This window comes from Carassius auratus, chromosome 17 (assembly GCF_003368295.1).
Source record: "Carassius auratus strain Wakin chromosome 17, ASM336829v1, whole genome shotgun sequence".
In the NCBI taxonomy this organism is placed as follows: Eukaryota; Metazoa; Chordata; class Actinopteri; order Cypriniformes; family Cyprinidae; genus Carassius; species Carassius auratus.
In genome coordinates this window covers 6345724-6359224 of record NC_039259.1, presented here as the reverse complement: position 1 = coordinate 6359224, position 13501 = coordinate 6345724, and the positions used below count along the sequence as shown (strand labels likewise).

The 13501-nt window shown below is 33.4% G+C and overlaps 1 protein-coding gene across 1 annotated transcript; it reads left to right on the top strand.

Annotated features, from left to right (window-relative positions):
* The first annotated feature begins 568 nt into the window (after positions 1-568).
* LOC113117043 (disheveled-associated activator of morphogenesis 2-like) lies at positions 569-13125 on the top strand. Its single transcript, XM_026285421.1, has 8 exons — positions 569-703; positions 793-877; positions 994-1114; positions 1960-2048; positions 4305-4473; positions 5056-5163; positions 5270-5330; positions 11087-13125. The coding sequence occupies exons 3-8, from the start codon at positions 1053-1055 to the stop codon at positions 11267-11269; spliced, it is 672 nt and encodes a 223-aa protein (XP_026141206.1). The 5' UTR covers positions 569-703; positions 793-877; positions 994-1052; the 3' UTR covers positions 11270-13125.
* The last annotated feature ends 376 nt before the right edge of the window (positions 13126-13501 follow it).

Genomic DNA, 13501 nt, shown 5'->3' with positions numbered 1-13501 from the left:
AAAACTGATGCTACACTTATGAAGCCCAAAATGTAAACATTTTTGGAAAAAAAAGTTTTTTTGAAATTGTAGGCTTATTATGTAATACCTGGTCACAACTTATTTTAGTTACATAAAAAACTAATCTGAATCTGAAAGGAGAGACAGATTACCCCTGGCCAAAATTACAGTCGGTCAGACTAGTTCTTAAAGTCACCTTGAAATCAAAATTTACACTTTTTTATGGACTATTGGAATAGTTTATTATAAATATGAAAAAATATATTTTTATAAATATGAAAACATATATTTTCTCCTTAGCATTTTAATTTCACTTCATTGCTGTTTTATTGTATTATATGTCTTGTTTTTGTTATTGTTGTTTTCTGTTTCCTCTTACTTTTAATTTGATTTTACATTGTTCAGCACTTTGGATAGCTTTGCTATGTTTAATGTGCTATATAAATAAAATTTACTTACTTACTATTTACTTACTAAATAATTTATCTGGAAATATATGCACACATATATTTTATTAATGTGCCCTCATAAGGGAGAAACAGGCTATTTCCTGCAATTCTGTGGCCCAGGTGCCACATATTTACCTAATGATGCCAGGAAAAGTTTGATAGTGTTCTTTGATGTGGCCCAATTTTTATTGATCAAAGCTGAGAGGAGAGAACATTGATTGTACCACACCTAACCTCTCATGTCATAAAGAATGGTTTGGCATACTACTGGTGTTTGTACTTTCTAAATAATGTTAAATATTAAGAGTTTACATAATAAAAGAAAATATTTCTGTCAATATAGGTTAAAAATGAGCAATGAAGAGATAAAGAAAGCCATTCTGGAGATGGATGAGAGGGAGGAGCTGGCTAAAGACATGTTAGAGCAGGTGAAGGCTTTAGAATGGATTCATCAAGAAATATGTAACTATAATGTTTTGGAATTAGTACTTTTATTATATACTAGTAAACACTCTGTATGGGTCCATGTATTGTACATTCACAGCTGCTGAAGTTTGTTCCTGAAAAAAGTGATATTGACCTTCTGGAGGTCAATATCATGACATGAGCAAACATGAGCCTGAGCGTATGGCCCGGGCTGATCGCTTCCTGTATGAGATGAGCAGGTACTGCGAAGTAATTGAATCTTAGATTAAATACATTTGATAAATGAGCACAATGATGTATATATGGCTTCAGAAATAATAATAATAAAAAAGCAATTTTGGATGAGTGAAGGATAATATTATTGAAAGTTCTTAACCAGAAGATTTAATACTGAATTGCATTAATTACACAAGAGGCAACAAACCAGGACTGGCAGTCATTATTTATATTTCTTCAGCATATTTTACCTCCAAAGAAACAGGACACTGCAAAAATCTGTGATATCTAGAAATTCCAAAGTCAACATTTATCATGAGGCCAGAAACATACTTTCTGTCAAGCAGTCATACTTGCATAAATCTACATATCTAAAAGCTAATAACCAAACAAAAGTGTTTTCACTGGCTATGCATTCACGGTTATATCTGCATACTTGATAAACTACATTCCTTACACAAAAAAAGAGTAATGTAAGATAACTTATTGATGTTAATATGGTTATAAATCATGTTAGATTTAAGGTTTTGGTTCAGGGTCTGTATATAGTTATTATAATAAGTACATACATGTAAAATAAAGAGCCATCTTTTTCCCCCTTGACATTAAGAGGTTCTTAATGTCATAAAAAAGTTTACTACTTTACCCCTCCCCATATATACTTACTGTAATGTGAATTTTTTTTTTCTCATTAATCTAATGCAAAAAAATAATAAATAATAATTTTTAAACAATTTATTTTATTCCAGCATTTTAAACCTTATCTTTAAACAAAATTAAGTACAATACCTTTGAGAATAATTAAAATTATTGGGGGGGGGGGGGGGGTCTAAAACTTAAATAATTGTGACTTTTTTCTCTCTGTCAGAATCGACCACTATCAGCAGAGGCTCCAGTCTCTTTTCTTCAAAAAGAAGTTTGCAGAGCGTCTAGCAGAAATAAAACCAAAGGTTGAAGGTTTGTATGTTTAGAAGGAATGTTACTAGAGGTGTTTCTTTGCAAATTAACACTGGTTCATATTGAAGAACAGAGACCAGTGGCTGTATAAATGTGATTTGGGAGAAGTGGATATTAGAACATAAGTCAGGGCTGGTATGTTTGTGATTGTGTGTGGCTTTTATACTTGAATTTATCTCCAGTTCAAATAAAGAACAGAGTTTACACGGAGGCTGTTTTGGAAAGCTGGCACATGTTGAGAGAGGAGAGTCGTTCTCATAAATGCTGCTTTTTTTCTTCAAAGAGTCTCAAGCTTTTCAAGAAAGAGTCATGACATGCATGTTCTTGCATAGTACTTCAGATAAACATAAGCTTTCCTCAATTCTGGTTATAAACCTGTCCCTGCACATTAATGATGATCTTACCAAAAAACAAATATACAGTACTGTCATCATTTCATATACCTAATGTCATAAAAAAAAAAAAAGATTTATTTTCCTCTGTGATACACAGAAGGTGTTTTGAAGATTGTTCATGCTGCTCTTTTCCATAATGTGATAAATAGCCATACACCCTCAAATTTCCAAGTACATACACCGATCTCTAATATTACTAACTACTCATTTTCACAACCTTAAGTGAAAAACAATTACAAAGGTAAACATTAAGGTTGCTTATATGACAGTTTCCCTTATTTTACAATGCCATATCATGTCTAATTGATAACAGTGTCTAATTAAGCTTTATAGAGCAGAAATAATGGGTGCCATCAACAAAGACAAAACAAATTAAGGAATTCTCTGGCCCACCCTTGCACATTAAAACATGTCAACAGAAAGCCATTTTGAATGTTTTAACATCCAGGCAAAGGAAGTCTTACTGTGGCTAAGACCCTTCGGGAAATGCTTCTTATGGGAAACTGGCGGCTGGAAAATTGTGGACAGGCATCAAAGTCACATACTCTTTCTTGTTCCTGCTGGAGTGACTCAGTACTGCAGCTCTGTGATGGGAACTCTGAGGCAAAACGTAGGGTTCTAAACTGGGCTGTGTAATTCATTTGTGTAAACTGGAACTGGAAGAAAAGAAAGGGTTTAATTAATTTATTTCAGAAATGTCTTTATTTGTTTGCTGATTCATGCTGACATTACTGTGGGTACTGATCTTGTACAGTGAATCGTGTTGATCATGAAATGATTACAATTGCATTTTGGTCCCTCATACAGAATAATTTGGTTTCCATATGTTATCCCCCGGAAAACTATTTTTACTAGACTTTTAGAATCTGCTGCGTTTTTCCACATTTTCTGCACATTCTTGCAGATTATATGCAATGGAATTACGTGTGGTAAAATGTGTTTAACAGAGCTGAGTGCACTACACTCTTATTAAAAGCACAATCCAATTAGCCAATATATATATATAGTACAGACCAAACTTTTGGACACACCTTCTCATTCAAAGAGTTTTCTTTATTTTCATGACTATGAAAATTGTAGAGTCACACTGAAGGCATTAAGGTCTATTTGACCAACAAAAGTGATGGGGTGCTGCGCCAGATGACCTGGCCTCCACAGTCACCGAACCTGAACCCAATCAAGATGGTTTAGGGGTGATCTGGACCGCAGACAGAAGGCAAAAGGGCCAACAAGTGCTAAGCATCTCTCGGGGAACTCCAAGACTGTTGGAAGACCATTTCAGGTGACTACCTCTTGAAGCTCATCAAGAGAATGCCAAGAGTGTGCAAAGCAGTAATCAAAGCAAAAGCTGGCATTTTTTGAAGAACCTAAAATATGACATATTTTCAGTTGTTTCACACTTTTTTGTTATGTACATAATTCCATATATAAGTCCACATGTGTTAATTCATAGTTTTCATAGTCATGATAAAGAAATAAAGAAAACTCTTTAAATGAGAAGGTGTGTCCAAACTTTTGGTCTGTACTGTATATATATATATATATATATATATATATATATATATATATATATATATATATATATATATATATATATATATATATATATCCCGTCCCCTATATATAAGCTTTGGTGAATTATGAATCAATCTGCTGAGCCGGTTTATGACCTTACTTATGAATACTTAATCCAGAAATAATAAACACTTAATGTTCAACAAATTCCAGTTAAGTCTGTGAAAGAAAATCATGTTGTCCATATTGCCTGATAATAAATATGTTAGTACTATATAGACATTATGGAGGCTATATAGACATTATAGACATTATGGAGTAATATATTTTCTTTAATCTATTATAGCTATCCTGTGGGCGTCACATGAGGTGATGAGAAGTAAGCGCCTGACACAGGTTCTGGAAGTGGTTTTGGCATTTGGGAACTTCATGAACAAAGGACAGAGAGGCAATGCATATGGTTTCAAAGTGTCCAGCCTCAACAAGATCATAGACACCAAGTCAAGTATAGACAGGTCAGAGTTCAATGAAGAGGTTTTTAGTTTGTTCATCTAAATGCATCAATTAATGTCATTGGTTTGGAGTGCCGATGTCCTGCAGAGTATAGCTCCAGCCCTGAAACAAATCCTTATACTAAATAGCCTCAGTAATCCTGAAGACCTTTATTAGCTTGTTCGGGTGTGTTTAATTAGGGTTAGAGCTAAACTCTGCAAGACAGCGGCACTCCAGGACTGAAGTTGCTTATCTGTATTAGACTTCCCACTGCCACCATTGAGATGTTAAATGCATTTTACAGAATTGGTGTAATCAGTCAACTTTGTTTATTTGTAGTAAATTTTAGTTGTCACTTAAAAATGTTCACACAAGGCATTTTTTTAAATAATTGCAGTTTATTAGCATAAATTGTATCAAATCTCTTAAAAATTCAAAGCATCCATTCACTGTTTAAAAAAAATGGATTGTTGATGTTGAGTACACGTTATGGTATGAAAATCACTAAATATGGATTAATAACAGTGGTAAATATGTTTTTTTTTTTTTCATTTCTTTGCTTTAAACTTGAAATAAATTAATAATTCTATATGCATTTTCTACAGGAACATCACCATGTTGCATTATCTGATCATGAACTTTGAGAACAATTACCCTGACATCCTCAGTCTTCAACAGGACTTGGTCTCTATACCAGAAGCTGCCAAAGTCAAGTAAGTCAAACACTGTATACTGTTGAGCATAAACATAGTATCTATCTATTCTTTTGATAGGCTTAGGCCATTTTGTATTGCAGTTATCTTACATTTACTCTCACAGTCTGGCTGAGCTGGAAAAGGACGTGTTCATCATTAGGAGTGGCTTGAAAGCTCTGGAGGTGGTGAGTCATCCATCATTTATTTCTCCAACTTAAAGCGATCTCATCAGAGGTACCCTGAAATATTACTGACATACCCCTTTATTAGTATTATTATTATTACTTCTACTACTACTACTACTACTACTACTACTACTACTACTACTACTACTGAGGTGCCAAACAGGAAATAATTATATAAAAATCGAAATATATAGATGTAAATCTGAATATATAAATGTAAATTGTGAATATATTGTTATGTCTGAATATATAAAAGTACATCTGAATATATAATTATAAGTCTGAATATATAACTGTAAATCTGAATATATAATTATTCTGAGTATATAAATTTAAATCTGAATCTATAGATGTAAATTGTGAATATGTTGTTATGTCTGAATATATAAAAGTAAATCTAAATATATACTTATAAGTCTGAATATAGATGTAAATCTGAATATATAAATGTAAATTGTGAATATATTTTTATGCCTTAATATATAAAAGTAAATATGCATATATACTTATAACTCTGAATATATAGAAGTAAACCTGAATATATAGTTATAATTCTGAATATATACATGGAAATCTGAATATATAGTTATAAACCTGAATATATAGGAGTAAATCTGAATATATATAGTTATAAGCCTGAATATATAAATGTAAATTTTGAATATAAGTAAATCTGAATATATAGTTCTAATTCTTAATATATAAATGTAAATATGAATATATATTTATAATTCTGAATATAAAAATGTAAATCTGAATATATAGTTATAATCCTGTAAATTGTGAATATATAGAATTAATCTGAATATATTTACATTTACATTTAATCATTTAGCAGACGCTTTTATCCAAAGCGACTTACAAATGAGAACAATAGAAGCAGTCAGGTCAACAAGAGAACAACAACAGTATACAAGCGACATGACAAGTCTCAGTTAGTCTAGTATAGAATGCACAGCCAAGTTTTTTTTATTTATTTTTTATTTTTTTTTATGAAAAGACAAGAAAAGGAAAAGTGCTAGTATTAGTTGGTTAAGTGCAGGCAAAAAAGTCTTTTTTATGTCTTTTTATGTTTTTTGAAAATGAGTAAAGATTCAGCTGTAAAAATTGAGATTTGGAGGTCATTCCACCAGCTGGCCAGAGTCCAGGAGAAGGTCCGTGAGAGTGATTTTGAACTTCTTTGGGATGGCACCACAAGGCGTTGTTCACTTGCAGAGCGCAAACTTCTGGAGGGCACATAAGATTTAACCAGTGAGTTTAGGTAAGTTGGTGCCATGCCAGTGGTCATCTTGTAGGCAAGCATCAGTACCTTGAATTTGATGCGAGCTGGTAGCCAGTGTAACCTGATGAGGAGAGGAGTAACATTAGCTTTTTTTGGCTAATTGAAGACAACCCTCGCTGCTGCATTCTGGATCAATTGCAGAGGCTTGACATTACATGCAGGAAGGGCCGCCAGGAGAGCATTACAATAGTCCAGTCTGGAGAGAACAAGAGTTTGGACAAGAAGTTGGGTTGCTTGCTCTGACAGGAAGCATCCTAATGTCGTATAAGGCAAACCTGCAGGAATTTATATTTATAACTCTGAATATGTATAGAAGTTATTCTGAATATTAGTTATAAACCTGAATTTCTAATTATACTTCTGAATATATAAATGTACATTTTGAATATAAAATATGAATTCTGAATATATACTGTAGTTATGCATATCATGAAATCTGAAAATATGTATAAATCCGGAATATACTGTATAAATGCAAACATGGATATATATTGTCTACATCTCAATAGAACTATATTATAAGGCATATCTATATTATAGCATATCAATAGACTCTTTATTATAGCTGTGCATACTGTATATAGCTATTAATGTAAATATTTTGTTGTATTAATTATTGTAAGTGCAGCTCATTAATCTAAACCAAAAGAAGTATTGTATATATACTTTAAAAAAGGCTGACTGTGGTGTCAAAATACCCTCAAAGTCAGTGAAAATGCTAATACCCTGAGAGGTATGAAGTGATTGAAGTGAATAGAGACAATTGTAGCAGCATGTGATAGTAATAATTAAAATAACTAATATGTTAACTTATCTGCATTGATACAAGTACAGGATACATAGGCCCAGCGTTTTCATTAAAAAAAAGAACATCTCTCTATTAATAAAGATATATTTCTGTTGAAATGTAGACTATATAGTGAAGTGCATTCCATACATTCAACCAAGTATGGTGATCCATTACGAGAATTTGTGCTCTGCATTTAGGGTGCACAAAGTGCACACACACAGAAGTGAACACACACACCCGGAGCAGTGGGAAGCCATTTATGCTGTGGCGCCCGGGGAGCAGTTGGGGGTTCAGTGCCTTGCTCAAGGGCACCTAAGTCATGGTATTGCCAGCCCGAGACTCAAACCCACAACCCTAGTGTTAGGAGTCAAACTCACTAACCACTAGGCCACGACTTTCCCATATACACCATAATACATTATAACGGTATTCTTAAGGCATTATAATGAATACATAATGCTTTATAAAAAAAAAACTTTTCATATGTTGTATCATTTCATGAATATTCATAAGAACAGTTTTACTATATTTTAATATTTACACAATGTATAAACATGTTGCATCCACTTTTTACAATGGATTATATTTCTCATAGTTATAATCCATTATTAAACTCATTTCTTGCAGTATTTCTGATGCTACTTTACTTAAAGCAGTCAAAGAACACTTATAAGTGTTACAGTACATAGGGACCGGAGAGAGAGAATGACAGGGAATGATGTTTATTTGACACAAGCAGAGGTAACGGTGAACAATGGTGAGTCAAACTGTGGGTGAAGAGGTGAAGAGTGAGTAATGGGTGCGGATACTGTCTTGATGTCTTGGAGGAGTGATGATCTGAGACGCAGAGGCTTGAGACGATGGAGGGCGATGACACACACACACACACAATGGGAATAGGAGGTAACTAGAGATCGCTGGAGGTAGGTAAGTAGAGAACACGGTTAGTCCTTGAAGTTAGCAGGTAAGCTTGACCTAGTTGCGAAAGAGACAGTTACTGCGTGTATGCGTGTCTTTTGAGTGTTGGGAGATTGGCAAGTTGATGAGGGGCAGGTGAGTGTGATCAGTACTCTGGTGATGGCGTGCGCTGTGATTGGGTGGTGTTGGAGCCTGGTGTGTCTGTTACAATAATAAGTAATAATTATAATAATAATAATAATAAAAAAACTTCTCTCAGACAGCAATAAGATCAGATATCATATCAGAATAAACAATGTCAACAATGTCAAGATATGATACAGTCCATTATACTGTAAATGAAGTAGATTTAATATGGAGTTCATTGTTTGTTAGAAATAATCATACTCTTAAACTTACAACCACAAATACATTAGTATTATGATGTATTATAATTGTCGTTATGATTATTCATGAGTTGATACAACATATTATAGGGTTTTATTATGGTTTATTCATTATAATGCCTTAAGCCCTTATAATGTATTATAAATACGGGCTTCATTGAATATGTTACCAAAATTATATTTAACTTTATTCATGCAGACTTTATTATTAGTTTTGATATGTTCAGTTTTGCTTCTATATATTCAGATTTGCTTCTATATGTTCAGATATATATATATATATATATATATATATATATATATATATATGTGTGTGTGTGTGTGTGTGTGTGTGTGTGTGTGTGTGTGTGTGTGCGTGTGTGTGTATAATTATAACTATATATTCAGATTTATAAATATATATTGAGATTTACTTCTATATATTGACAATTTATATATATATATATATATATATATATATATATATATATATATATATATATATATATACATACATACATATATATATATATATATATATATATATATATATATATTCAGTCTTAAAAGCATATATTCAGATTTACTTATATATATTCAGACTTATTAGCATATATTCAGTTATATTTATATATTTAGATTTACTTATATATATATTCAGTTACATTTATATATTTAGATTTACTTATATATATTCAGTTATATTTATATATTCAGACTTATAACCATATATTCATATTTACTTCTTTATATTCAGACTTATTAGCATATATTCAGATTTACATTTATATATTCAGACTTATAACTATATATTCAGATTTACTTCTATATATTCGGAGTTATAAGTGTATATTCGGATTTACATTTGTATATTCAAATTTTTATATAATCATTTCCTGTTTGGCACCTCATATACTACTATATACTATATACTAATATAAGGTTTTGTTAAGTGACTTTGTGCTTCTTTGGGATGGCACATTCAAGCGACATTCACTTGCAGAATGCAAGCTTCTAGAGGGCACATACGTCTGAAGTAACAAATTTAGGTAAATCGGTGCAGTGCCAGTGGTAGTTTTGTAGGCAAACATCAAGGCCTTGAATTTTATGCAGCTATTGGAAGCCAGTGTAAATTGGTGTGACAGACAGAGGTGTGACGTATATTCTTTTTGGCTCATTAAAAATCAATCTTGCTGCCGCGTTCTGGAATAATTGTAAAGGTTTGATAGAACTGGCTGGAAGACCTGCCAAGAGGGCATTGCAATAGTCCAGCCTGGACAGAACAAGAGCTTGAACAAGGGGTTGTGCAGCATGTTCCGAAAGAAAGGGTCTGATCTTCTTGATGTTGAGTAAAGCAAATCTGCAGGATCGGACAGTTTTAGCAATGTGGTCTGAGAAAGTCAGCTGATCATCAATCGCAACTCCAAGGTTTCTAGTTGTTTTTGAAGGAGTTATGGTTGATGTGCCTAACTTGATGGTGAAATTGTGATGGAACGATGGGTTTGCTGGAATCACAAGCAGTTCTGTCTTGCCAAGGTTGAGTTGAAGGTGATGGTCCTTCATCCAGCAAGAAATGTATGTTAGACAAGCTGAGATGCGAATAGCTACCGTCGGATCATCAGGATGGAATGAGGGGTAGAGTTGAGTGTCATCAGCATAGCAGTGGTATGAAAAGCCATGTTTCTGAATGACAGAACCTAATGATGCCAATCATTCTTGATGCTGGGGTTCTTTTAAAGGCTGTGCAGACACTCCAACAGGCTGTCTAAACTGGATGTGTCAAATCCAAAAAACAAAACAAAAAGCACATGAAGTAAGTCAGAAATATATCTGTCTACTGAATCCAGCATATAAAGAGTCACTGATAATAATCTGGTTCCCACATATAGTGTAGACAGTCAAAACTGCTGATGTAACAAGTGGTTACCAATGTGAATGTACACGTGATGTACATCCATTATCTGATAAAATATAAATATCAGAAGAAAATGCACAGCTTTGTCACTTTACCATGTACATTAGATTAATGCATTTCAACAAACAAATTCACACTTGAGCTGAATATCTTATGTTGAGTTTTGAGGGACCTTGAGGGAAAACATTCCATAAGTCGACAGGCCTTGGAATAATTTGTAGTAGGATCACAAATGCAGTGAGGTCACTGTAATCACTCATGAGACCATGAATCACCTCAAAACAGTTCTACTAGGGCCTTACTGCGTTGTAATGCTGTTATTGTAGGACATTTTCAAGATTGGCCTCTGTTAAATGTTTAGTTGTATTTAAAGCTACTTTATATTTTTTTTACATTGGAAAGAGGAAATAATAATATAAGTGTTAATATATACTAAACATATATGGCTATTTTAAATGTTAATCTCTGTTCATGTATCTATCCCAGCTGAAGGACCAGCGGGAGCGAGAAAGGCAAGCAAAGAAAAGCACCGGATGCAGTGTGTCAGAGGAGGTGGGGGAGTTTGATGATCTCGTATCGGCGCTTCGCTCAGGTGAAGTCTGCGACAAGGACTCTAAACTTAAACGCAACCGCAAGCGCTCTGTCAACCAGCTGGCAGATTCAAAGTAATTCAAGTCAGCAAGATGAACTATTGACCTCAGTGAATACGCATTTTTATATTTACAGACCGACAGAGAACTCTCTTGAAATACCATACACTGCCCTCTGTTTTTATTATGCTCAGACCAGTAATAACGGACAAGCTCAAAGATGGACAGGCTCACTGAAAGATGCTCTGCAATCTCTCTCTTCTTGTTTCAGAGACAGGGTAAAGGAGAGGCCTATGATATGTAAATATACACATATATGAAGGCAATGAATGCAAACATTTGAAGAGGAAATGTAGATTCCAGTGAGACTGTGATTATGGATTAAGGAAAAAAAAAAATCACCCCATGCAGGTTACATTGCAGCAGTCTGAGACCTCCTGTGCCCTCTGTCCATATGGGGTCACAGTGGGAGTTCGGTATAAGATGATTGTGTTTATCTTTTAAGAGATAAAAGTTAAATATAGACATGCATGGTGCTAATTGTCCATTTTTGTGGGTACAGCTCTGCTCTCTGACCCTGCTTAAGGAACAAGAATGGTGTCTGTGACTGCAGGGCTTGTGGTATATCTATATGTGGTATATCTATTTCTTTGAGCCAGTAAAATTATTTATTAATAGTCCAAAAATACACAAGTTTTAACACTAAATTTACAAGTGCTATAACAATGGGCCAGTGCAGAAATTCTCTCCTTTTTCACCTGTATCAGCTTGTGTACTTAATTAGATTTAATGATTGAAAGTTGTATATTTGTTTGTTTATTCGTTTAATACCAAAAATAGTCATTGTAGTCTTATCTGTGTTAAGTCACTTTTTCGCGACTAATGGTTTGAGATTGCTTATTACAAAAAGTTAGTATTTTTGTACAACAGACAGTTTATTCCAGGTTTGACCTGAAACGAGCAGAGAGTTTTTTTCTGGGACATTTAGAAAAATACAATTATTGCCCACTTAAATCAGAGCATTTGTAATTAGTTTGATTGCACTTCCTAAGGATTCCCCATATAGGCTCTTATTAGATCTTGTGGCGAAGCCCTAGTCTTGAGCTGCTTAATTGGAGATCATGCAGAATTAGGAATGTGGGTTTGCACAATTAACTGTTCTTTGTGCACCAGAATAAATATGATCCAAAAGAAGTGAAGACACACTAAATTCGACAATTTTATATTAATACATGTAGTACTAAAAAAAACAGACACTTGCCCCTTGCCAAATGAAGACTGGGGTTATTTATTTTAATTTCCTTTACATCTCTATCAAGCTTGTCATGAGAAGAGTGGTACTGCAGACTCTAGAAGTTACATTGATGCATAAAACAACTTTGGTATTCTGCCTTTTAAGCTTCAAAGAGTATAAAAATCTTCAGAGATATTATTTGTACTTTATGTATATCTGGTGATTGATTTTCCAAAACCAAAGGAAAAAATGTAACTAGTTGCTTAATGCACTTTTTTGTAGGACAGACTTTTAACTGAATCACAAACCTGAGGAGACAAAGGCTGAAAAAAGAAAAGAAAAAGAAAACCTATGTATGTAGAGAGAGAGAGAGAGAGAGAGAGAGAGAGAGAGGCCTACATAGATTAAATGTAAATTTACCCAATAATCTGTGTTCCACTGTCCTTTTCAGCTCTTTGTATTGAATATAGAATTAGATAGATATGAACTGTAATATGAATAATAAAGAATACTGATTATTTTTGGTACAAGATAAAAATATTGGTACTAGATTGAATATGAAAGCACCATGCCAACTGCCTAAATGTATAACTCACTTTTATATTTTAGATATATTTGAAATATGTTTTGCCTCCCACTTCTGCTTGGCACTTGATGTTGTCCCTGTTTGCTCAAGTGGGACATAGCAGTGGTTCTCTGATAATATATATGTGTATTATTATCTGTGACAAGAACAAGAAATTACAAGAAATTACAAGAAAATTAAACTTTGAGTGTGTTCATGGAATGCTCCATTATGATTTTGACGGGTTGTATTTGTGCCATGCACCATTTTAAATGTTGATTTGACAAGAGCTCACAAAATAGATGTAGTTATCAAAATATTTTGTACAACATCATTGTCAGTTGAAGACAAAAAGAAAAAAAGTGATACTGAATTTGGAATGAGGATTTTTCTTTCACTCTGTAAACTGAAGCTCTATTTATTTGGCATAGTTATTTTACTATATCTTGTATGTATATACAGCATTATGAAAGAAATGGTATAACTATATTGTGATTGATATTTGTCAGCTA

What these genes read in the sequence shown, in the direction of transcription:
- LOC113117043 (XM_026285421.1), top strand. Translation starts at nt 1,053, where the DNA reads ATGAGCAAACATGAGCCTGAGCGTATGGCCCGGGCTGATCGCTTCCTG. An exon ending in TTCCTGTATGAGATGAGCAG is followed by an intron (nt 1,115 to 1,959) that starts GTACTGCGAAGT and finishes TCTCTCTGTCAG; the next exon opens with AATCGACCACTATCAGCAGA. An exon ending in CCAGAAGCTGCCAAAGTCAA is followed by an intron (nt 5,164 to 5,269) that starts GTAAGTCAAACA and finishes TTACTCTCACAG; the next exon opens with TCTGGCTGAGCTGGAAAAGG.